Raw genomic sequence first — 27,132 nt, forward strand, 5'->3', positions numbered from 1 at the left:
AACAATAAAACAACATTTAAGTGTCTAGTTACACACATTTTTATTTTCCTATTTTATACCATGATATAAATTTTAACAAAGGATGATTATAAGGGTTCAGTTTATGAACATCAAGTTACGAGGAACATCAGTCGCGTTGAGTACAGCTGTTGTCTTGCAAGCAACACATTTCGAGTCACAGTATAAAATAATTTCAAAATCACATTGACAAAATATATCCCAGTCACGAATACAGATTCTCATTTTTTTTATTGTATGTCGCAAGCATTTGAATCTCACAGCACCAGTTTCACATCAACGAAATTAAATTCTAATTCTTATCATTTTTTCACAATGGTATCACCAAAACATTCATATACACGCGACATACACTTCGCTAAAAATTACACGGCTAAGTTTTTTTTATACTTTAATTCTAGGGTTAAGACATACATTACCTAAACAATAAAATAACTTACAATCTAATAACTGTTTACACACTAAACGGAATATTTTAGATAGACGAGTCGTTATATAATCGGAAGTGGAAGCAGAGAATGCCTGGTTAAGGTTTGGCACGTCCGGTGCAACTAGTTACACATACAAACATACCAAGTCCATTACAATTGTTAACATATTCAAAATTGTTATTTTCAACTCACTTTGATATGTTGATTTCATAAAAAAGATACTCATCACATATCACTGTTGAATTTAGGAATAATCGGGGTCACTTGTTAGTTAAAAAAATTGCAATGGAAAAATAATTTTCAAGATCTTCATTGAATAAATAAGTTTTATATAATAAAATACTATGCTTCTAATATGAAAGTCTAATATATATATAAAATAACTCACGTACAAAAAAAAAATTGCCACAATAATTATATTAATTAGATACATAATAGAACTGAACAATAATTGCACTCCTAATACATAAACAATTGAAATTCGATAGATTTCGAAATTTTATTAAATTTACTATCTAAACAATGGACCGAATAGGTACGAAGTTAACTAAATCACAATGTTTTTATATAGATTAAATATCGAGCTACAGATATTAAATAAACTCGATACCTTTAGAGACTGTATTCATAAGTACTATTGATTTCAGAAATGACGACTAGATCCAAAGAGCTCATTTAATTTTTACCTGAATGCTATACCAATTATAGACGTACTTATCCTAGGCTATTTCAAAGAATTTGTTCAAAGTATGAAAAAATACATTCTAAATAACCTCACATTTCAGACTAAAATTCACAAATAATGAAGTAATTAGTTGTTAGAAATGTAAAATGTTGAAATTTAAATAGAATCAGCTCTCAGTTTTTGTTTTGTACACATTGCATTCATATATGTTGTTGTTTATCAAATACAATTAGAAAGGAGCGATGGCTATTTTGTTTGGAAACTTATACATATTTTTGTCTTAGACTCCGTTTATAAAATGTCATTTAACATTTGTACACAGTTCCACTAATACAAATTTTAAACCTGCGCGTTTGTTCTCTATACGAATATTTATAATGAAAACAATGACAACTTTAAAAAATACATCATTTTAATTATTTTTTTGTACACTAAAAGTGATTCATTTATTAAAACAAATTAAAGATACATCCATAACTTGAAATTATTGGCAAATATTTGGAAACATCGAATTAACAATGAGAGACATTGCTTCATGTACTTGCACATAAGAGTAGTAACTATTAAATAGTTTAGTTATGTACCGACAAAGTGATTGATTGATACAAACGAGACAATTCATTGGCAGTCGAGTAGTTATTTAATAATCTTATAATTAACCATCCAAATCACATATCTATACCAACCAATTATAAAAGCAATCAGTACACCCTGCAGTAAACGAATGCTACTAATTCCCATGAAATATTTGGGAGAGATACTTAAATAGTACGAGTTACAAGTGTTTGAGATCGACACATAATTGTGGCATAAATTGACCCAATCACTTTTAAGCCTATGTAGATATATGTTTCGTTTAACCTATCGCAGTATTCGTATAACACGGGCGATATAGGTCAAAAAAAAAATTATAACTAAAAAACTCGTCGCCTAAAATAATAGTCATACCGTTTCGAAGCGATAAAAATTCACATTAATTGCAACTAAATATTGACAAGCCATTCTAAAGGTACGCACTTTTTTCAATGTTTTAAATTGTAAATAGTTACTTTTAAATATTATAGACTTTCGTAATATTTAGAAATATCTAAAATAAGAAGTGTTTCGAAAAAACAATTGAAAAACATGCATACCAGTAAATGGGTAATGTTAGCTTATATTAACGTGAACAGGATGGAGTTAAAACAGAGTGGTATTGAGTATGATAGTTTTCCATGTAGCAGGCAAAGCAATCATGTCGCATAGCGCTTGGTCCAGAGGCGCGCGATACGATCGTGTTCTTCTCTGTTTTGAAGATACTGCGTTGCAATACTGCCCACTAATGGATCAGCTGAAATATTAAATGTTATATCAATTAGTTGCAGTAGTTAGAAGACATGAATCTTAACCAAAGTTCACAGGTTCAAACCAGACAAGCATCATCGAATTTTCATTGCATAATCTCTATTTTTAATACATCTTGTGGAAGGTTCTCTCTAGGTTTAATCATAAATCTCATAAAAATGGATAGGATATTAGAATTATTTGTATTGCTTTTGACTGTTATTCGAAAATGATTAAAAAATAAAACTGATTTAATTAAACTTAAAATATTTTTATTTATATTTGGTACTACAAAAAAAAAACATTGAGTGTTAATTTTTTTATTAAAATCTTTTATTTAATTTCACTTGTACGTATGAATGTATGTCCTGGAATCTTGCAATCAATATTACACCCAATTCCACTGAAGCTTTGGAGCTGAAAGTTGGCACACATATTTAGTCTCGATGACAATGCACGATTCATGAATTGCTGCCATATTCAATCCAATATGGCGGTAGTTACAAAAAAATTAAAATTTTTGAATTACGTACAAATGACACTTCTAAATATTCTAGTTCTCTGGTTCACACCAATTACATACATTTTTTGTTACGACTTTACTTTTTTTATTATTAAAATTAGTTCATACATAACTTTAATTCCTATTATAAACAAAATCGATAAAATTAAACTCTTACGCAATAAAAATAGCTTCCGTGTTATTGTTTTCGACTTTCTTTATTCTGTAAAAAATAAATATATGTTAGTAATTAAATTTTTATTAATTATAAAAGTATGTATTTAAAAAATATGTATCTAAATATGCCCCATAGTACTTTTAATGAAAAATATCATATTGCTTCGAGTTCGTGGGGATCGAATGTAGTCACTTTCAATTGATGTTTTCCTTACTTTGACCAATTACTCTATCGTAATATTTAAAGAATAGCTCGAAAAATCTGATTCTACTCTAATAGATGTTTTCAATATTCATAATTTATAAAAAAAAATATGTTTACTAATAAAATACTCTTACCTTTTAATATCGTTCATATGTATGTTCGGCACTTGATTTATATAAACGTTTTTTAGTTTTCCTCACGCGTTTCACTTTATTTCCCATATTTACACAATTAAAATTTATAACAAATAATATAATAAAAAACAAATGCCTAATTACTACTACACTATTTTAACTTAATATATTTATTTAGAAGAAAGAATAATATTTATTATAAGAAAACATGAAACAATTAATTTACAATTAAAATTACAAAAAAATATCTCGTAACGTAATGATGCGGCGAAAAGATCGATACGTCTGTATAGCATCAGGCCTCGGCCGGCAATGTCTGTACTCTGTACACGGCGTTTACGCACACATGCGTACGCATTTTGTTCGAAAATAAGAATATCTGATTTTAAAAATCTATTGATTTTACTAAAAAAGTGACACAGAGATATAGTAGTATATTGCTTGTAGAATAATCTGACAAAAAACCAGAATTATTGAATGTATATATAAGTATAGTTATTATTTGTTAAAAGATTTTTTTAAAGGTAACTTTGGGATTTTATTCTATAATACCAAATTAATTACATCATGTTTTCAAAATAACAAACAACTAACATGTATCCTGAAGATTATCATATATTTTTTTCATTGAGTTTACTGCATTGGATCATATACTTTTTTGCATTATAAAACTTGCATTTAGCTCATGTAGTCCCCTTAATTGGAGAGAGGCCCAGCATTGTCCCATAATATAAAGGCTGGTACTATTTTAATAACAACATGGTCTAAAAATCAACTAACAACATTTATTTTTTATTTCTGTAACAGGCATGACAACCATCAATAATACAAACACAGTCTCACATTGATAATGAGCAATTTAACTATTTTAAATGAAATAAATTACATTTATAAAGTTGTAGCAAATATTAATCTGAACTTAACTTTAATTATATTTTCTGTATCATTTTGAATATTTCAAATTGTCATTGTAAGACAGAAAAATGTAGATCTACTTGATTGATATACTGACATGTGCCAGACTGAGACACTAGCTGGCTACCTCGAAATAATTTTCCATTCAGAACATGACATAAATTCTAAAAACATATTTAGAACATCATAACTCTCACTAATGTGTAAATTTTGGCTTTCTATGGAATCATTTGAGAACTCATACAACTATATGCACATAGTGTATATCCAATACTATAAATAGTATCTACACTATCAAATATAATACTGTCAAAATAAATACAAAGTTTTTAAAATGAGGAGCTACCCCTTGTAAATTGTTCCATTACTAAGCTAAACTAAACTTCAAATTAATATTATTTATGATTGCTCCGACACTACACTCTACTTTGGCATGTTCAGGTTAGTAAGTTCAAAGCAGGCTGTTTGTCTCCTGCAATTTTATAGTAGTTTAATATAATAAAATCTTTATATTATTCTAATACTAATCAGTGGTAGCTGTTTGATCCTTGCAATGACATAATATGTAAGTTAAGTGACAGTAAGCAGATATTTTTTTTAAGAATTCCTCTCATCAACATCAAAAGTGTTTGATATAAAAACTATGTTTATTGTTTTATATTTTTTTGTTAATTTACTATAATATTCTATGAGTTCATATTCCTAGTAGTACAATAGTATATAAGAGGTATATAAGCCTAAGAAAATTATTCAATGTATGGTTAATTAAAAAAATATTATGAAAATAAATTTACCTGGATTACAATCAGTCAACAGTGAGCATATGGACAGAAGAACTTTTGAGATAGTCAAAGCTGGTGACCAGTTGTCTTTAAGAATATCTAGACAGATCACTCCCTGGCTGTTGATGTTACAATGGTATATCCTTGTTCGGAATGTCACCTGAAATTATTATCTATTATTAAAAATTGAGTTGTTTATATGTTTTGTTGACAACAATCAACCATTTTTATAATATAATTAGTTAACAGATTAAGTCTTATTAAAGCCAATACATTGTTAAATTTTATAACAATTCAACTATCTATTATTTATTAATAATACTAATAATAAATGTATCAATATAAACATATATCGAAACTATAAACCAACCAAATATAACCAATAGTTTAAGAATTTCATTAAAGAGATTAGATTAATTATTAGAATTTTCACAATTATTGAAAATATTTTATGTCTTAGCAAAATTATTTCTCTTAAGGAAATATTAGTTCTCTAAAATTTTCTTATGTCTATTTAAAAGTAAACTTTTATAGAAAGGAAATAATTTATAATTGAATCCTAAATATGATAAAACTAAATATATTAATAAAAAGGTTTTTAAATAATAAATATATATCATATTGTTAAATTTAACTTGCCTTAGGAGGTTTGAAAGGGTATTCTGCTGAGAAATGAATGTCGAGAAAGAAGACTCCACCTTCATACACTGAGCCTGGTGGTCCAAGGATTGTAGAAACCCACTCATACAGGTTATCACCTTTTGGTCCCGCACTGCAATTTGGTGGAGGGTCCAGAGTGATTTCAGCCAGTTCCTTTTGAATCCTTTTTGCAGACGTACCAAGTGCTTTCGACATTTTTGGATTTGGTTTATTCTCCTTAGATTCCGGTTTATTCTCCCCAATAGCTCCGCTTGAATTGCCTCCGCCCCTGCCGCGTCCTGTGCCACTTCCTGATGAACCAGATGCACCAGACATTATCTAAAAGCATCAAAAAACTCATTCTGCTAAACCAAAGAGCAACTTGTTAGTAAGCCAATATAAGCTTGTGTTAAGTATATGTGACAACACTGACATTACATAAGTCTACTATTAACTACACCATTAACAAAATCACAAGAACACAATGACTTATTTAATATATAAAAGTGAAATAATGAGAATATTAATAAAAAATAATACAAAAAGCAAAAAATTATATGAACGAATTTACATAACATATTCTGGTAATTGTATTTACTAAATTAAGAAGCCTGGACCTTTATCAACTGATACCAAGACTAAGCATTAATTAATGTGTTTAAGTTATATTGTTATGAAAAGTATTAGATATTACAAATATAAACATTGATGTTTAGACTTTTTTGTTTAAAGCAGAATATCTTCTTTTTTTTAAACGAATGAACAATGATTAATTAGTGAACATAATATAGAGACGATTTATCACTTGTTTCTACATGGAAGTCTTCAACACATTTGATTAAGTATTGAAATAAATAAAAAAAAAGTATTTTCTTGTAAAACATCACGACATCTTTCGAACAAAGAAATTCTTACTTCGTGTGATTAACTCCCTTCTCAACAACGAATAATTAAAAATATATATTATAATTAAACGACAATTAACAAAAGAAAGTAAAATAAATGCCTAAACAAATATTTAATGGAAAAAGATTATTTGTACCTTACGAATAACAGTCGGCCATCTTGTGGGCTTGCGTTATCCGATAATTTACAATTTTTTGGCCAACCACTGTGACAATTCTAATAACTATATGTATCCCAAAATGCAATCAATAGAAGACAAAGGAACCCATCCAGAATATGTACAATTTGTGTTATGATAATAATTCAAACTCCGTGTTAGATGCTCCGAACTGCAAAGCGCAAATAGGCAGCCTGTTACTTTTCCAGAGGATAATATACACACAATTTAAAAGATCTATAGAAGTTATAAGATAACTATGTTATACCTTACTAAAAATAAATGTTGATTTGGCCTGTTTTCGTTAAAGATGTTAGAGCTTCAATCCTCTTCTACCACATTTCGTCCATTTGTACATTACCCTCACCAACACAACTGAAAGTCACAAACGCACACACGTTTGTCACAAAAACAACTCTTCCTCATTCAAAATTATGCAAAAAAATAAGTGTTAATCTCAATTAACTTACGTGTAGATATATTTAACCTAAGATTGTATTTATTTGAAAAATATGTATCGAGTAATAGATTATTTTCACAAGTTCACAATGCACAACCACTTTCCGACATGTTTATTAAAAAACCGGCATGTTGCCATATGAAGATTTTAACATTAACAAAAAACAAACAAAACAGTTTTTTTGGTATACTTTCTTCGTGTTTTATTCCATACAAAAAATATTTTAATTAAAACAATAACAAAATATTACAGCATATGAAAAAATAAATTGAATAACGTTAGATATTACGAACGAGAATAATTATTATGCTAGTTAAATTAATTAAGGTGCCAAATGAAAATTACAAAGATTCATACGTATTTTTTTAAATTAAAATAAAACTTCAATGACTTTAAAAAGTATTATATGTTATCATTGCATATATTTGAATTTTAATATTTGATAGTAAACTTTGAAAAAATTACCTGTTTTTTTTATGTTTTAGGATTTTATTGTAACTTTTTTACGTAAAATAACAATTAATTTTCTTTTTCAGACATTTGTCCCTTTGTCTTTTCATTTCGATTATTTTAGGGAAAATATTTCAGGACCTTGCAACTCTTATTTTGGTCTGACTCTGACAGTTTGAGAGTTTGACATTTAATATAATCAAGAGTGTAGTAATACATATTATAATTTATAATAATATTGTTATCATTTGGAGTTAATAAGACTATTTCTATTTAAGACATATATTTTAATATTTTAGTTGTAAAGTTAAAAAACGCAAGATGGGAAAACGTCAACATCAAAAAGACAAAATGTATTATTTTGTTAAACAACAAAACCTTGTGGAATAAATGTTCATTGGAAAATTTTATTTACGTATTTATTATTATAGGTACATTACACACACTGAATGGACCACTATTTATGGTGGAAAAAGATCAGGAACGCTTATAGAAGAGGACACATCATTTAAACGACTCCCTTTTGATCACTGTTGCTTATGTTTACAACCATTTAATGAACCATTCTGTGATGCAGATGGAAATATATTTGAGTTGCAACCCGTAATACCATTTTTGAAGAAGTTTAAAGTTAATCCTGTGACTGGAAAGGTAAAAGCATGGTGGTAGTGTTACTAGTTTGAACTTGAATTGAATAACTACAAAATAAATTAATCTAGCTTAATTTATATAAAAACATTATATTCTTACTTATCATTTTTGTAATAATATTTTATTATACTTATTACAAATATATGTAGTTTTTATTTTTTGTTTATGTTGAAATTCAAAAGGACCAATAATGGTATTTATTTTCTTTAAGGATCTAGTTAATTTTGTTAGGAATTTGATTTTCAACTAGAGTGAAAAATATAGTATAAAATCATATTTTTAATTGACTATGAACTAAATGTTTGTTAAATATTTTTTATATTTTCTTTCAGAAAATTGACATAAAGAGTTTGATCAAACTTAACTTTTTTAAGAATTCAGCGGGAGAATACCACTGTCCAGTCCTATTTAAACCATTCACAAAGAACTCTCATATTGTTGCTATTAGTACCAGTGGTAATGTCTACTGCTATGAAGCTGTCGAACAACTCAATATCAAAGGGAAGAATTGGAAAGACCTCATTAATGACACACCATTTACAAGAGCCGATATCATCACTATACAGGATCCTAATCACTTGGGAAAATTTAATATATCTAATTTCCATCATATAAAAAACAGTTTGAGGATCGAGACTGAAGGTAATAGTGCTTTTATAAAACTGTAATAAACAATTTGTATAACCTGATTAATATCAACTGTTTTTTAACATCTAATTATACACTTACAATATAATAATACATCAATTATAAATATTTCATATGAATCCATATTGCATCCAAACCTTCTCCTCGATGGGGTAGGAGGCCTTAGCCCAGCATGTTAATTTACAGGCTGTTACTTTTTTATATTGATTTTACATGTTCTATATTTTGTAACTACCATGATACACTATGGTGTAAAAAACCTGAGAGTAGAATATTCTGCTGAATTGCAGTATTACATATGGCTGCAAATAAGTACCTACATTCTGGAGCATCTTTAATATAACTATAATTTATTAAGTATTAATCAATAAGATATTTTCAATAAGCATAAGTGTTATAATTCTTACTAAGTGTATGTTTTATATATGTTATGTTTACATTTGAATGAGGTAATTCAAAAGAGATTAAATCACCTTTAACACTTTCATAGAGGAGATTGCTCTGAAGAAAGATCCCCATGCCAGACTAAAGACTGTATCAGCTGAGACAAGGGATATCCTACAAGAGCTTGATAAAGAATATAAGGCACCTGAAAATAAAGAAGTTAAAAAGGAGGAAGTAAGAGATCTTATGTTTTACATTTCATTTTCATTAATATCTGCCAAGATTAATTTATATATGTGTGAGCTGCCAGTTGGTGAGACATGTAAACTGTATAAGTCAATTAAATTATACATGCTTAGATATCAGCCACCTTGAGGAATGGCATTCCAGAAAATGCTTCAAAATTTCTTCAAGATGCCTTTTTGACATTTGTGTTCAGTTACTACTGAATATCTACCTCAATTAATACTCCTTCTACTCTTATATCACTACAATTCTGCTAATATATTTCGTTAACACAAGACTAAAATGAAATACAGATTGCTTTTTTATTGAATTGTAATTCCTCCATCGCCATATCATTCAGTTTATACACCACTAAATCCTTTATACAAATTATAATTTGTAATATTTTTATTTTGCTTGGTAAATAAAAATGTTTTATAATTTCTATAGTTAGCAGATAAATTCAATGCAGCTCACTATTCAACTGGTATGGTGGCGGCAAGTTTCACATCAACAGCCATGGTACCTGAGACAATGCACCAAGCTGCTATACTGTGTGAGGATGAAGTCAAATATGACAGAGTTAAGAAAAAAGGTAAAATATTTTAGCAAAACAATGTTGTTATAACTTAAAACCCTTAACCAATAGAATGACTGAGTGGGTTGTACCCATCGAAATTGGTATGTACTGAGTGTGAGGTATGGTTAAAGTGAATACATTAGAATGAAAAAAATATTGGTTCGAACTTGTCGCTAAAATTGTATTACATTTACGGAGTCCACACTTTCTTCATTTACTACTTGCCTGGTAATCGATCCAACAATGCATGCGAGACCTTAAAGGCTATGCGTATATATATACATTGCAATGTTTTTTAAAAAAGTTTTTATAAGGCTAAATAAAGCGATATATTGATTATTGATTATTGATATTAGATAATGTCATTGTTTTATGTTAACTATAAAATTATTTAGATTTTAAAATGCATAATTTGTTAACTATTATTTTTTTTAGCTAAATAATTCGTATATTTTATTTGTTCAAGGATATGTACGATTAATAACTAATCTCGGACAATTAAATTTTGAATTATATTGTGACGTGACGCCTAAAGCTTGCGATAACTTCATAAAGCACTGTCTCAATGGATACTACAATGGAACTAAGTTTCATAGATCGATAAGGAACTTTATGGTAAGTGTATAAGTAGAGTTTGCATTACCCATATTTTAATAAAACTTTTAAAATTCTTGTCCTTTTTGTGTTTCATAAAATTAAATTCATATTTAATTTTCATGATTGGAGAAAATTAAATATTAATGAAGTAAATGATGAATTCACTTGACAAAGTTTTTGAGGTAATTTACATGAAGTTTCATTTGGTTATTTAAAAAAGCAGTAAGAAGTTATGTAACTATATTTCTCTATATTTAGATTCAAGGTGGCGATCCTACTGGAACAGGCTTAGGCGGAGAGTCTATATGGAAAAAACCATTTGAGGATGAACTAAAACCGAATCTGCACCATACTGGGCGCGGTGTACTCGCTATGGCCAACTCTGGTCCCAATACTAACGGTTCTCAATTGTAAGTCGATAATATATTGCACTCAAAATATCTTATTGTTATTTAATTCACAAACAATTAAAAACCCCAATATTTTTTTTACCAATCCATAATGAATATATTTTAGATCTTGACCAATGTGTGAATTGAGAATTCACGGTCAAAGTTAACTTAACTACTGCCATTTGGAATAGACTTTACAGCTTAAAAAACAAAACCTTAAACAAACAGAAACTTTTTTTAGTTTCATGCAAATTGTGTTTTTACTATATTGTTCCAGCTTCATCACATTTCGCTCCTGCAAACAATTGGATGGAAAGCATACAATATTTGGCAAATTAGTTGGTGGATTAGACACATTAAGTGCGATGGAACAGATTGAAGTAGATAATAAAGACAGGCCTATACAAGATATTATCATTGAAGTAGCTCAGGTTTTTGTTGATCCATTTGCTGAGGCTGAAGAACAGGTGAGTCTGACTTTACTCTTATATACATATATATTTACTATCCAACTGTTTGCAAATATTTTTTCGTCTTTGTTAATTAACGATAATTTTAAATTTTTGTGAATTGAAGTGACAGGATGTATTTTAATTATTATAAGTGATGTTAATGTAGAAATCCAGATCATAAAAATATACTTTAACATTATGCCATATTTTTATTGCTTAACATTTTCGAGAGTAATTTTAGGTATAAACTGCATGTTAGTCTTAACTTTCTATACCACTATAGCTGTAAGTTCATACTACTCATTATACCAACTACATTTTTAACTATGTGATAAAAATATATTTTGGGGTAGCAATTTAATCATATCAGTAATTACTTATTAGTTATTATCCCTGAAATGATTCTGTATATTCAAAGGTTGTTATATTTCATAGCTTGCTTTGGAAAGGGCTGAAGAAATGAAAAAACGCGCAGCAGAACAGGAACTCGGTGTTAAACCAAAAAAAGGCTCAACACAACCTCTCAAAGTACTTAGAGATGGAGTCGGCAAATACTTGAATTTACAGGAAGAACCCTCAACAAGCAAACCATCAGTAAATCAAGAAGTTCCTGCAAAGAAAGCTAAAAAGGATGGTAAATATAACTTTGGAACCTTCGAATCATGGTAATAAAAATAATGAGTGTAAATATAGTAATAATAAAGTATATTTCAACATTACATACATTTATTTCGTACCCCTAATACCAATATTAAACAAGTAATTCATACTAATCTTATACAACATAGAATGTAAATTAGTACAATTTTGTTAACAATGTTAACTCTTATAATTATGATACATGATTTGATAAATACTGATGACACATCAAAATTATACTAGAAATATTTACAGAATTATCCTTTGGAAGCATAGCCACTAATTATTTATGTTCACAATCCCTCCAACTAGCTTTCATGGTAGCTGTAAGCGTAATTCTTTTGTAGGACAGTGTACATGCCTTCACACACCCCAGGTACACAGGACATTGATAAACCTTAAAGAATGTTTGTGTGCTATAAAGCTATTTTATAGATGATGTCATGCCCTGGTAATAAAATCATCGAGTCCAGGCCATTTAAGAAGATTAATTACAAACACAATTTGTCACAAAAAAATATAAGGACTGATGTATTTATTTCCAAATCAGTTGATTTTTGACAGTCTATAAGCAAGTATAATGCTTCTATTAATAATAATTTTATCTTCAATGAAATATTTAAATAATTACTACAATTACTTCAACTTATTGTTTCAGATACTACAGATTACTACCTTATTCATAATACAATTAATATAATTCTAAAATGCATATCTTTTTCTTTAAATTTCTAAACATTACAATAACATTTGCTACAGGCAGTAAATCTGGTGCAGAAACTTAACTAATTGTCAAGAATGGTAAAATTCAAACCTTTCAGTTAAACTGCTATTTAATTAAAATTCTGACGACGACGAACAGTTCTCTGCTTGTCAAACCTCATTTCCATTTCTTCCAATACTTTTGGTGTGTAACGGACTACAAGTTTTACAGACCCCACGGCCTGTTTTAATAATTCCACAGCCTTTTCATGATTTTCACCTTCTACTGACACACCATTGACAGATAAAAGCTGGTCTCCTCTTTTTAAGCCTCCATGACGATCAGCTACACCTCCGGGTATAATTCTTGAAATATATATGGGGGAATTTTGTTCTTTGCCACCCATGACGTTAAATCCAAGACCCTCTTCCGTTTTAGGAAGTTCAACAACGCGGGGATGAGCATGGCCTTCTGCTGCTGCGAAGGCTGCTACTGTCGCTTTAGCTGTAGCAGAAGCCCGAATATCCGCAGAGCCTTGAATATCTACTGTCTCATATACATGCTCATAAACTTCTCTAACAGCATTTAAGAAATCACTTTGAAGCACTTTTTGCAATGCAGCTAATTTTGTAGCAGGTACTTCGCCACTTTGTTGAAGTTTTTCCAACAGTTCTATTGCTCTTTTAATATCTCGTGCTAGAGTCAATTGCTCCCCTGTAGTACTCATTATTAAATTTGATGTGTTTAGGATTTTTAAATGGGCGTGTTTATTACTGATGTACTACTTCTCAAGTTAATCGATACGGATACAAAATACATTTACATTATCTGATCTGCCATTCTGTCAGACTTAGCTGTCACTTTGACAACAAAATAAAATGTATGTTTCTAAATATCTAATGTTACGTACTACATATCTAACATACGATACTGAAAACAAGAATCATAATATCCATTAATATTTTGGAACATTTCATATAATGTATTAATATTATTTACATTTAAATGATTTACCAAAACGAACGAATATTAGAACGCAACCCAGGACAATAGTCACAAAAAAGGACAATTTGTAAATGTAATAGTGACAGTTTGTCAGGTGTGCCAACAATTAAGAATTTGCCATATTTGGCTAATATTTTCGTGTATAATTTTGGTGAGATAAGTGTATATTTATAGCATCTTCTATACTAAAGAGCTCATTTTTAAATTTCGATGTATGAATTAGTGTAAGAAAAAAAAACTTTATATATTGTATTAGTGCGTCAGGTGTAAGAAGATTTCGTTACCATGGATGACTTAGGTAAGTAAGCTGTTATCACCATATAACCTGTTTGTCTCGCTCTCAAACCGAATGACGTGTTTTATTTAGAAATGTAATCACCGTTTGTTTGCAATTGTGAACAAAGATTTTTCACTATCCTAAATATTAATATCTAAATTACACGTACTTTAAAAATGTAAAACAACAATTATTCCGATCACTAAACGTAATAAACAACAAATAAAATTATAATTTGTTTACCTGATTTCAAAACACCTACGAAATTTTAATAAATTATTAATTTTTTGTTGAACTACTGATATTACATGATAAAAGATAAGACTTATCTTTTTTGTTATGCATAAAATGCTATCACAGTTTGGGTCATTGACCGTTTTCTATTCAAAAATAATGTTATTTTTGGTAAAAATATAAAAGTTAATAGTAACATATATTATATTTAATATCTTATTTAAAATAAATAGTGTCTGGAACTAACGAGAAAAAAAATGATAATAATAATATTTTATTTGAAATTAATTGCATACAAAATTGTGGTAATTAGTATATTAAATTTTTTTGTAATTGTCAATAACTTAAAAAATCATATCTTGATGAAATTTATTTTTCTCATTTTATTATTACATTACATTTAGAATATATGTTAAATTAGATGTTTATTCTCATTACAGTATTATTTCTGAATTTGGAATTTAACAAAATGGGTAAACAAATACTATAAAAATAAACATGTAAAGGCAAAATGCCCATTGCCAACTTTATCATATGATGAAAGTAAATACTTTTGTAATACAGATCCCAATGAAATATGCTAAAATGCTTTTGAAACTAATTATTTTTCAATTTAACTGAAAACACCAGTACTTAATTTTTGTCAAACTCTTGAGGTATTGTATCTCATTTATTTATCAAAGCGAATATAAACTTGTCAAGCATTTCTAGTGATTTCTGGTTTAGACCTGTCTTTAGTTTATTGAGTTTGTTCTACAAATAATATCTACATTTGTGGTAAAGCATGGAAATGATCTCAGTTTTTCCTTTTAAGAAATGCCAGCCCACATTGTGGAAGGACTATTGTCTAAAGAAACCATTTCTTTGAGAAACCTGTAGACTCAGCATCTCCTGTGATTAATATGTAAACACATTTTGTGCTTGTCTTTGTAGAGCACTGACTTCCGATGTTTTAACTTGCGCTTGACTTGATACTGAACCTGAATTCAAAGCCAGTGACAATATGTCAAATTTGGTACAGATATAGGCCCTCTTGAAATATGGTTAGCTTTTTTCAGATATCTCCTAGCTGTCCATGGGTTAACAAACAACCTCAAACTTGCCTCAGCTCCTATCTTGGGCATTCTATTAACGAAAGCTTAAATCCTCTTGCAATATAGCAGTGACTTAAGCAAATTCTACTGAAATAGCGTCCAATTTCGAATAAGAAGATGCATTTAATTTAAATTCAATTGAATATCAAAGTACCTGGTAAAAGAATTGTACCTGTTGGCTACTGTGAGGTGTTTTAAGAAGGATCTAACGGAGTACGTAGTATTACGCACGTATCACGGACAGCGAGAGCTTCGTAGAGGCGTCATAAGGATTAACGTTTTACGAGTTATTCATTCGGTAATTTCATTCGGATGAACTCATTTAAAAAATTACTGTGTCGTTTAATATGATAATGTCGTCGTAATAAAACGAATACATGAATCTTATGCACTTTGTATGCGATAATTTATCTATGTGTTTTAAGCAACATTGATTGCGAATAAAGTCGTCGATTTATTTGCATATATACTTATGGTATTAATTAAAAATAAAATATATAAAAAAAAGTTGAAGTTTAGTCATAAATATTAATGATTTATCGAATATATTTGAAAAGTTACTTAATATGCATTTTTGTAATTTTTATGCGAATAAAATAGTCGTTTTGTTTTGGATTATTTAGATTTGATATTTTAAAATGTACAAAACTTAAAGTTTACCTTAATAAACTTATAGAAATAATTTATTCATAACCTGATCGTAGTGGACAAAGATTTTCGTAGTAGGTACTTTACTTTACCTTGTGACACATGAATAATGGAATGTTATGATGATGAAACAAATCTGATGTTATAGAATATAAATAAATGAATTATCAATCATCCGTACCAAAAAAATAAAAAGCTTATTGTAGCTAGTACTAAAGGATACATTGAACAAATAATGATTTCTTTAATTGTTTTATTTAAAAATGATTAAAATGCTTATTACAAACTAATACTGGGTATCTGAACGAAATACTGACTGACTCACGACGAGATCCGATTGACTTGAAACATAACATGGTTACTCCTTTCGCGACGTAGATGCTCAGTAACAACAGACTTTTGGCAATTTAAACATCAATTAGAGGTAGTGAGAGACCCGTACGAAGTCGAGACGGACAACTAGTACACATATACTCTATTCCAACCATAACAGGAAAAAAGCCAAATAAACAACATTTGACTGCAAATTGACGCGATATCATTGGCCGAGAGCTTGATTAATCTATGATCCTCACCACGGATTTGCGAAAAATGGCGTTTTGAACGTCGACGAAACTGTTATCGGAATTTTGGAAGTAAAATTAAAGTCGAAATAAGTAGTTAAGTGCAATAGGGTTCTATTATAAATAAAGATATTAATCATCAACTCTTAGTAGTGCAGAATATCGCTGTGTTATTAACAAATCGCATGAAGTACGCAACAAAACTAAAGTTTGTTTATCTTTTTTCCTACTCCCATTGGAATAGGCTATACGTATATATCAACATATACATACACAATTACACATACGTACTGTTCGTTGATTACCTCGTTGGTCTTGTGGCTAGCTTATAAGGCCTCGATTCTCGAAGTCATAGTGAGTACCCGGTTCGGAACAATAATATAAAATTTTTGGGAACAGCCTGGCGTCTGAATGCTGTCAGTGCTTTCACTCCGCCTGAACTGTTTTCGATCGTGTCGGATTGCTGTCACATTTCATTATTAGTGCAAGGGAACAGGAACTGCGCCTGTGCTCCCTTTAAAATAGCTGCCGTGTCTGATATCGACCAGGAGGTATACTCAGGATTATGTATGACTAGTTGTCGTGCTCAACTTATCTCGCCTTTTAGGGGTTGATCGTCAATTGTTAAGCATAAAATAGTAGCGTATGTCTTTTGAGTTTAACCAAATTTCATCAAATTCGGTTGTGGTTTGGCCGTGAAAGAGCAACAGACAGACAGCATTATTTTCGCATTTATAATATTAGTAAAGATTATATGTAGTTTCAGGTACGATGATATGTCTTTTCTTTTACACTAAAATCAAAAATGCCAAAAATCTAAGTTAATATAATAAAATATATTCAGAGTATATATATTTACAATTTCAGAGACATACCTATTTTTATTTATATAAACAAAAATCTATTGTACTTGTTTAACTGAAGATTTTTTTGTTGTGCGTATTGAGGGTCGCTGTTCGGTTTAGATTAGACCTGGTAGTTTTCCCTGCGATCGGATAGTTAAGTAAGTGAAATCGGGACGGTCAGCTAGTTTTATATATATTATATATTTAATTTATAGTAATATATATATATATATATAGTATAAAAAGTAAGGTTTATCTCCAAAGCATATTTAAATGGGTTAAATCCATTAAACATATCCTATGTGACAATTGTACCGACAGAAAAAGAAATCCCTATCAATAAAAAGAAAATTTTTCATGGTCACCTTCTATAAAATGTAATATCGCCGTTGCGTAAAACAAATCATTATTGCTTTTCATTATATTGGCATGATTAATGACCACCTTTGATGCTACCCCACCCAGTAATCTAATAAAAAGCTAATGGCCGCAGGACAAGGCCAGGCATCGGTAGACTTCTAAATAATAAATATATTTGTATAGTTTTTTTGCCGTTACTAACAATTCAACTCAAAATATTTTTATGGCAAAGAATATATTTTTTTACGTGACCTATATGAAAATGCGTGTGTGTGTCCTAGGCATAAATATACTTTATTCAAGTAGGCTTTTTTTACAAGCGCTTTTGAATCGTCATTTAACAAACTATATTAAGTGAAGCTACTGCCGGTTCGGAATGTAGATTCTACCGAGAAGAACCGGCAAGAAACTCAGTAGTTACTCTTTTTCAACATTTGAAAATACAGTCATTTTAGTTAAATACAATTATATACATACATATATCATTATCCTATATATATTCTGCCTGGAAGTCAACAAGTATTAACTCTACGCTTTTTTATCATCTGTATAATCTTGTATTGAATAATATGCCTTCTTTACCAATGTATTTTTTACAAATGATTTGAATTTATGAAACGGCAAAGTTAAAAATGTCTGCGGAATTGTATTATAGAAACGGATACTTACCTTGCCCCAAGAATAATTTATTGACTTCGTGGAGTCGGAAACTTGGCGTTCTAAGCTTTTCCTTACTTCTTGTGCACATACAATGATTATCACTGATTTTATCAAAGTGATCAATGCTACTGTGAATATACATATTATTGTTGTAAATACATTGTGACGCAACAGTGAGTATTCCTTCTTTGTTAAAAACATCCCGAAAAGAGTCTAGCTCCAAGATTATAAATAGACCTGATTGCTCTCTTTTGTAAAATAAAAACAGATTCAATATCTGCAGCATTACCCCAAAGTAATATACCATATGACATAATACTGTGAAAATAACCAAAATATACAAGACGAGCGGTATCAATATCAGTTAGTTGTCTAACTTTTCTAACCGTATGCTGTGGAGCTGAGTCTTCCTGTCAGGGACTAATCCAATGCTATTCCTAAAAATACCGTAGTATCTGCTACATCAAGACGTCCGCCGTTTAAAGATATATTATACTTTTGCTTTCTAATTGTGTAGGGTAAAAATTACACACTTTGTTTTTTGAGCATTCAAAACTAAATTATATACTACAAACCAATCATGTTTCTGTGATAATGCACCGTTCACATCGTCATAGTCAGTTTTTTTTCCTGTCGACCTTAAAAATCAGTGAAGTATCGTCAGCAAAGAACACTATATCACAAATACCTTTAGCATAAAAAGGAAGATCATTTATATATACTAGAAATAGAAAGGGATCCAAAATTGATCCTGGTGGAACACTCATTTTTAAAGTAGATCCAGAAGACTATTCCATTAATGAAAACTTACTGGACTCTTTGACTTAAGTATGAAGTCGAAGAGTAAGTTATGTCCGGCTTCTGAGAATATGAGTACCTAAATTTGTTACTAAAGAAGCTTTTCAGACTAACATACATAGCTATATATTAAGCATACTGTCTGTTGGTAATTCATATTTTAGCTTGGAATAGTTTTATACTTTGTGAAGTATGGCGATGATAAGTTTTGATTTAATTTACTTTAATAGGTTTGTTTATATTGGTTTTCGCAGTATATGCGATTCATTTGTGCTTACAACTCATATTGTGATCGATGGTCAAGGAGTTTATAATGAGTTATTTTCATCGACTCGTCGTGGCGCAATGATTAACCTCTAAACGGATCATCTTCATAAAGGCCCTTTAAATAGCATTTAGATATTTATATACTGTTATTATAATGGATTCTGTAAAATTACTACATTGATTTAAAATATTACTGTAACTTTGAACCGTATTTTTTAAGACCCAATATCCAAAGGAATTGATAAATTAATTCATTCGTCACATATCTTAATGTTAACTATAAGATCAAACGAAATGGGCCACTCAGAAACAGACACCATGATCCCAATTCTAAACGAACTGATCTTAACCAATGACTTCAGGTATGATCCAATAAAATACTTTAACAAACGTAATATTTTTAGGAACATTGGTCTAATTGTCATATAGTTAGTTTTTACAACTTTGGACTTTGTCTTGCTGACTTTGGACAATTATTATTGGTGTTTTCTAGAAATTCTTATAAGACGCTCCGAATAAGGATGTATTATACTTGTAGGCCTAGACCAAAACAAAAAGTTTGTGTTTGATTGTGTATGTGAGAGTGAAGGAATAGATGGTGCGTCTGTGTTTTTGGACATATTTGTGCACTATATCTTCAAAATTGGAATAGTAAAACAAATAAAAAACTTTACTGTTTTGTTTGAATGTTATACTAAGCCTCAACATTCAATAAAATAATAAACGTAATCAAAGCATCGTTCGGGTTAAATAGTAAAATGTCCATTACACATCTTTATTAAGCTACGTCAAATTTGTTCAGATCATGTTGAACTCAGTCCTTGTCTTCGTGTTTGTTGTACAAATGTCCGTAATTAACTTTTTAGTACGCTAACTCACTAGAACGTTACCAATAACTACATATCTAATTAAACGTATTGATTAAAAGTACGCTTATAAATCTATAAATTAAATATATGACCACCCGAGTTGTCGTATATCTTTCCCTTCATTACATATACCGTTAATACAACGTAACCCCAACACGACAATGGCTAATTCTATTATTAATGTTAGGGTTGCCAGGAGACGATTGCGGTTTAGTTGTAGTTTGTAAGGCAACTACTATATGTACATATTTATTTCAATAAATGGATTTTATAAGATTTATTTAGTGTCCGACTGAAACTGGTTTTTACGACCGAAACCGAATTTCGGCAACGGTCTCAGTTTCGGCCGAAACCGAAACTTTTTACAGGAATCATGTTTAGAGGGAAAATAGAGATAATCAGTCTTTTTTAAGTTTTTTCTTAAAATCACATAGTTTTAAAAATGCGTTAAATAGTAACTTAAATACTTATTTAAGTTGTTACCTCATATCACAAGAGTTATAGGTAGGTACTTAATATTTAACTAATAAATAAAACAATATAAATCACATTTATCTTTAAAACAAATTAACTCCTAAACTTAATTCGTCATTTTGTATGACACTTCAACAAAAAACTATAGCTAAACTACTAAATTATAAACTAATCGTAATATTTCAAAACGCGTTGACTTGATTCTAATAATTTTAAGCAGCAATCTGTATTTTTTATGCCTTATTAATATTCATAGTTAAACAATCTTATATTATAGGTAAGAAACAATAGTTTATCAAATAGTTTTCTATTTCTCAGGTGGCAATGTCAACTTCATCAGAATTCAGATATGTGCCTTTAAATTTTGGATTCAGTAATGTTGCAGTTATTAGTGCAGGATATCCTTTGACGTATGCAAATCGTCGATTCATTGATTCATGCAACCGTGTTTTCATGTTTCTCATTATTTTCCTTTCATTTTCGTCTCTAGTTTGCAGCTTTCTATTTAATAGTGATATCAAAGGAATTGCAAGGGAAATGCATGCGTTATCATATGACAGATCAAGTGTAGCTTCATAAAAAAACTTTAGTACCTCAGTTAGACTCTTTATAATATCCCAGTCCCAACTCACAAGAAACAAAACGCATTGCGAACACAAGCAAGTCACGACATGATTAGATAATTACCGCTCCGATTATGACCGAGCACAGCGCGGCAACTCCCGAACGCACTTTAGGTTTCGGTCGCAATTTCGGCAAGTTTACTGCCGAAACCGAAACTAAACCGAAACTCAACGGAAACCGAACTTTCGGTCGGACATTAGATTTTTTTCATTTGAATCGTTTGTTTATTTGGATAATATCGGGTTGTTTAAAGTGTGGCAGCCCTAACTATTCCCCCTTAACAATTAGCCTGATTATCTGTTGTTCAAGTTCGTTAGAGACTGTTGAAATACGTGAATGACACTCCTACCTCATAATAAACTTATCACATATTTCAGTGCCCTGTTTAGTTTATTTCACATTTCAAACATTTGACATTTAACTAACGAACTTAACGACAAATTGAAAAGTTCAAATTTCGAATGCTCGCTGATTTCGTTGAGCAATGGGTATCTGGTTCGAATAAATGTATAACTTGACAGTGGTCTTTCCTAACATAAAATTCTAGTCCTGTTATATGGTTTTTCTTGGCGATTACATTCAAATGCCAACAGACCGAGATTAAACTGTATTAATTCTTTAATTCTGGTGTCAATTGTGTAATGTGTAAGTGTGAGCTCATGAATAAACCTGAAAATACAAATTGCGTCATAGCACGTCACGGGCAATTTTCTGATGAGTTGCGTGTTACGTTCCCGATGTCAGTCAGTTCGACGCGTACACCGTACCGTGTTGTTTGATAACTGCGACATATTTCCACATCAGCGGTAACTCTGTTTATAGTTATTCATTAAAGTTTATATTTGATATTCATTGAGAAAGTTCTATGGCAAGCGCATCATTAATCACTTACATATATTTCAATTGAATGTTGCGAAACAAGGTTGGGAGTTAAAGCAAATTTTCTATCATCTAAATCTAGGAGATTAAGCCATAAGGTCAAATACCATGTTATTGTTATGCCTTTTATGTTTTTGATAACGTTGATTGGATCTATCTTGTTACGGTTACCCTTGGTTGCTTTGTTCTTGGCACAGTTTCAAAACTAACCTAAGTCTAGACCGTTTGTATATGGCATCAATGACCTGCACCTCGTTAGCGAGATTGTATTAATTTAAAAGATAAAGTGATCTGGTGACCAATGATCCATTCATCTACGGTAAGTTACAATTTTGCAGAAATCCATTATACTTTGAAAATTTTTTTCTTCCGTGCCTTTAGGAATAATATTAAAATTATATATTATTCTGTTAAATGGTGTCTAAATTAGTGCTCAATTCGTCACAGTTCCGATCATGTGTAATTATCATAGATTTATACTTTATAAATAGACAATCTAAAGTGACCTTTGTTGTTAGTTAAGATGGTTTAAGGACACGTATGATTTAAAACTGCAAAGGTGAAAATTGCGTCTATTACGTGCCATTTTCCTATTTGCTAGGTAAGTGGGTTGTGTTAGTACCGCCGCCGGCTGAGTCCAGAGCAAATATTGACTTCCTTATTAGTGCCCTCGAACAATAGATGCATCGTAAAAACGACTGATCGTTAATTTTCGAATTGTTGGTTTAATTAGCTTTGCGATAGAAATCATAAAAGTTTTCTGGGACGCGTTCGATTTTTTTTTATTGAACGTTTTAAGGAACGTGTTTACGAGTTTCAGTATACTTTATTGTTTGTATAAGTGAATAGCTCAACACTTTTATCTCCATGTGATTATTTTTAAAACGAGCGTTACTACAATGGTTCAGAAAAGGTAATGTCTAAACTAGAAATAAATTTAAACGTCATGTCAAAAAATAACACTGATAAATAAGGCATATTACATAAAAAAAACGTAAAACTATTTTGTTGAGTTCCCAGCATTAAGTTGTTTGTACTTTATTGGTAGACTCGGTATTTAAAATGCTGGTAAAGAGTACCGAGTAACTACTGAGTCTCTAGCCGTTTGTTCTCGGTAGAATCTACGTTCCTAATCGATGGTAAGTTTAAGGTGCTTTTATAAGCCTACTTGAATAAATAATATTTTTATTGTTGATTTTAGAATGTAAAGTGTATTCCGTAACAAATCGCACGTCTTGAAATGTTAAAATTGATATTTTGACGCGTGTATCCTTTAAATATAATAATTAATATAATCAATATTGCGTATCGCTTTCTGACATAACACGACTTTGTTCTTCGTTTAGTTTCGAGTTTGTTCTTACTAAATAGATCTATGTTTTTAAACTGAGTAACACCTAGAGTCCTAGACGAAGAGAGAATATGACTCGAAATTATGGTTAGTGGTGGTAGGGCTTTGTGCAAGCCCGTCTGGGTAGGTACCACCCACTCATCAGATATTCTACCGCCAAATAGCAGTACTCAGTATTGTGGTGTTCCGGTTTGAAGGGTGAGTGAGCCAGTGTAACTACAGGCACAAGGGACGTAACATCTTAGTTTCCAAGGTCGGTGGCGCATTGCTGATGTAAGGAATGGTTAATATTTCTTACAACGCCATTGTCTATGGGTGGTGGTGACCACTTAACCATCAGGTGGCCTATATGCTCGTTAGTATATTCGAATGGTGTTTTGAACAAACTAGTCATTCTCTATAATTATATCAGGATAATAAATACTCCGCTCGTTACGTTAACATAAAATATTCAATATCGTTAGCTCATAGACAACCGATATTTGCATCCGCTTATTTACTTATTTAAATAAGACCGTTACAAGACTTTGAAATGTTTTATATATCATCCACATAGAAATTGTAAATACTACTTGTTCGATCTAAAATCATTTACAAAGTCATAATACTTTAACATCCTATATCTATTAAATATTGGGTAATAGCTTTACAATTAATTTTAAATTTGTTGTTTAATAAAATTGATATGTTAGAATCTGTAGATGTATTCTGTAAGAAGAAATTCGAAACTCACCACAGAACAAAAGCGTGAAATCAGAAATGATAAGTGACATTGACGATAATAACTATGACAGCATACGTATCAAAATGGCGTATCACCGTAAATCGGTTGAGAATGTTTCATCAGTGAGGTACCAAGTGATTTTTTACAGAATCGCACCGCTGATCGAGATATTTACGAGACCAACAAAGAAACATTTAAATAAGAAAAGGAACGTTATTTCAATCTATTATATTTAGCAGAAAACAAAGTAAGTTTAAGTAAATACGATAATAATAAGTGCGCGCGAGTTTGAATCATTTTTTACTGTTATTTATGATATTATTATAGATTTAGTCGTATCGTTCAATTGCGTTTTACTTGGAATAATAGAACTGAGATTAAATTTAACATAAGATAAGAAAAGAAGATGTAAGCGATCGATGACAATATAATTAACATTCGTAGTATTTCTGAAGCTTTGGGAATACATTTAAGACATTTTTTCAATACGTTGAAGTCGTATCAATTATCAAAATGTCCCATCCACGTCGTATATATTTAAACCGATCCGTTGAAGGGAATTCCAAAAATTCATGCAGTCCGTCTTACTCAATAGAAGTCACGGTGAAACTTTCAATCACGAATTCCCGAGCGGTAAATTCTAATTTAGTTCTTTGGTCCCGTCTCGTAAAGATCTTATGAAGTTTAGGCGTTATATTCTTTTTCCTTTGATTATTTTATTTACTTGTCTTTAACTTATTTTTAATTATTACATTATGTCACCCGATTATTGACACATTTGTTTTTTTTTTTTTTACTATACGTAGGTGGACAAGCAAAGCCACTTGATGGTAAGTGTTCTCCAACGCTTATAGTCATTAGCGCTGTAGGAAATATTAACCATTTCTTAGCATCGATGCGACACCAACTTTATGACCTAAGGTGCTATGTCCCTCGTGCCTAGCGTTTCACTGGCTCACTCACCCTTAAACTGGAAAACAACAACCCTAAGTATTGCTGTTTGCCGGTAGAATATCCGATGAATTATTTAATTTATAATTTTCAATGCTTAACGCTCCGTCTTGTATATTACAATTTATTTATGCATGACTATATGATGTATGTGATGTAATAGCTTATTTTTAAAACTTAAAATTATATGTATTAAATGGCGTTATTGAGTAGTGGGAAATCTTTATAAGACGTTGAGGTTAATAATTATATATCTTTTTATCGTTTAAATATTAATTAAAAAAATGATTAAAAAATTAGCTATGACATTAGTTTTATTTTTAATACATTAAAATTACGTATATTCTTTATTAAATTAGATAATCGCTATATGTATGACAAACCCTTAATTTCATGGTTCTCAGCAAATCGCACTGTCAAACACATCCGGCTATACGATGCGCACGAGTCACTCGGGGGGCTTCCGCACGTCACTCTCACTCCGTCACATTTCTCCTTTACGATGCTCGTTAGAATGAAAGCCACAGCACTTTGATCTAACGCTCGACTAAACGACTTCTCATAAGCGACGTTAATTACTCTTTAGTATTTGTGCTGGAACTAAATTAATTATAACCCCTATATTTCAGAGAACATGCCGTTAAAATATTAATAAGTGTTATACGCTTGAACAAACATTAAATGTTGTAACTTTTTACGGCGGGTGTTTATCAATCACTAGAGACAAAATTACGACTCGACTTAGAAAAGGCATTGTATAACGATTATTGTAATAGTTTTTTGGTCATGTTATTATAAATAATCTCCAGCCGGTGTGGCTGGAGTACCCTGAGTCGGCGCCGGCGTCGCTCGCAACTCTACGATACTTTAGTTGTGACTGGGACGCGTTGACGAATACTCTGCTCGCTGCACACCTAGCTTCGTCGCCGCGACCTCGCCCTCCTGACATTGTGTCTCACTTATCACACATCGCTTATCGACTGCCGATACGAAAACATCGATATAAATTTCGTTATCACTAAAATTGCGTCGGTTGTGTACTTGCGACCTCGAGATATTATTTAAATTTCAAACAGGCTTATCAGTCTCATTAAAGGAAAGTTGCTGGTGATTCCTGTCATAAATATTACTGTTTGTTTACTCGGATCAAGTGTAGGCTGTGATTATGGTGCGCTAACCGTAGTGTTGTTCCCGTGGGTGTTTTAATTCATAAATTATCATCGCTATTTGCCCAAGATGGATCGGACAATGTACGGCAAGGTGCTGCCAGGCACTTATTACCCGTTTCGCTGCGCGATGAAGGAGAACGGAATATCGCCGGGCTGTGAGTATTATTTTAATTTAATTTAATATTAAACATCAGTGGTATAATGTAATAAATGAATGTTACTCGTGCGTTTGTTTACTATCACGTGTCAGTGTACAGCGAGCGCGTGTTTTAGTTACAAATGATC

The 27,132-nt window shown here is 30.7% G+C and overlaps 4 protein-coding genes across 9 annotated transcripts in view; 2 read left to right on the plus strand and 2 right to left on the minus strand.

The window, feature by feature from the left end:
• Positions 1–15: 15 nt before the first annotated feature.
• On the minus strand, positions 16–7,472 carry LOC113404678 (ubiquitin-conjugating enzyme E2-24 kDa). 5 transcript variants are annotated; one of them, XM_026645638.2, is made up of 6 exons: positions 7,345–7,472; positions 7,143–7,249; positions 6,854–7,046; positions 5,812–6,122; positions 5,185–5,332; positions 16–2,464 (listed from the first exon to the last, which is right to left on the minus strand). In XM_026645638.2, the coding sequence occupies exons 4-6, from the start codon at positions 6,025–6,027 to the stop codon at positions 2,367–2,369; spliced, it is 462 nt and encodes a 153-aa protein (XP_026501423.1). In that variant the 5' UTR covers positions 6,028–6,122; positions 6,854–7,046; positions 7,143–7,249; positions 7,345–7,472; the 3' UTR covers positions 16–2,366. The 5 variants fall into 5 exon arrangements, with proteins under 5 accessions (XP_026501423.1, XP_026501420.1, XP_064071561.1 ...); XM_026645635.2 differs by having other exon boundaries at positions 5,812–6,150; XM_064215491.1 differs by having other exon boundaries at positions 5,812–6,150; positions 6,854–7,068.
• A 493-nt stretch (positions 7,473–7,965) lies between these two features.
• Positions 7,966–12,432, plus strand: LOC113404792 (RING-type E3 ubiquitin-protein ligase PPIL2). Its single transcript, XM_026645823.2, has 9 exons — positions 7,966–8,137; positions 8,216–8,435; positions 8,768–9,077; positions 9,574–9,701; positions 10,143–10,287; positions 10,739–10,887; positions 11,128–11,279; positions 11,539–11,728; positions 12,149–12,432. The coding sequence occupies exons 1-9, from the start codon at positions 8,106–8,108 to the stop codon at positions 12,380–12,382; spliced, it is 1,560 nt and encodes a 519-aa protein (XP_026501608.2). The 5' UTR covers positions 7,966–8,105; the 3' UTR covers positions 12,383–12,432.
• LOC113404793 (protein lin-7 homolog C) lies at positions 12,401–13,936 on the minus strand. The gene has a single exon (XM_026645824.2). The coding sequence runs from the start codon at positions 13,780–13,782 to the stop codon at positions 13,186–13,188; it is 597 nt and encodes a 198-aa protein (XP_026501609.1). The 5' UTR covers positions 13,783–13,936; the 3' UTR covers positions 12,401–13,185.
• A 218-nt stretch (positions 13,937–14,154) lies between these two features.
• Positions 14,155–27,132, plus strand: part of LOC113404791 (paxillin) — a 66,763-nt gene continuing 53,785 nt past the window's right edge. Inside the window, exon 1 of one of the 2 annotated variants that reach the window (XM_026645820.2) lies at positions 14,155–14,358. In XM_026645820.2, coding sequence (XP_026501605.1) covers positions 14,346–14,358 — 13 coding nt within the window. In that variant the 5' untranslated portion in view covers positions 14,155–14,345. Of the gene's footprint in view, positions 14,359–26,543; positions 27,003–27,132 lie in introns of those variants that run through there. The other variant, XM_026645819.2, reaches the window with a different exon arrangement.

Source organism: Vanessa tameamea, chromosome 8 (assembly GCF_037043105.1).
Source record: "Vanessa tameamea isolate UH-Manoa-2023 chromosome 8, ilVanTame1 primary haplotype, whole genome shotgun sequence".
NCBI lineage: Eukaryota > Metazoa > Arthropoda > Insecta > Lepidoptera > Nymphalidae > Vanessa > Vanessa tameamea.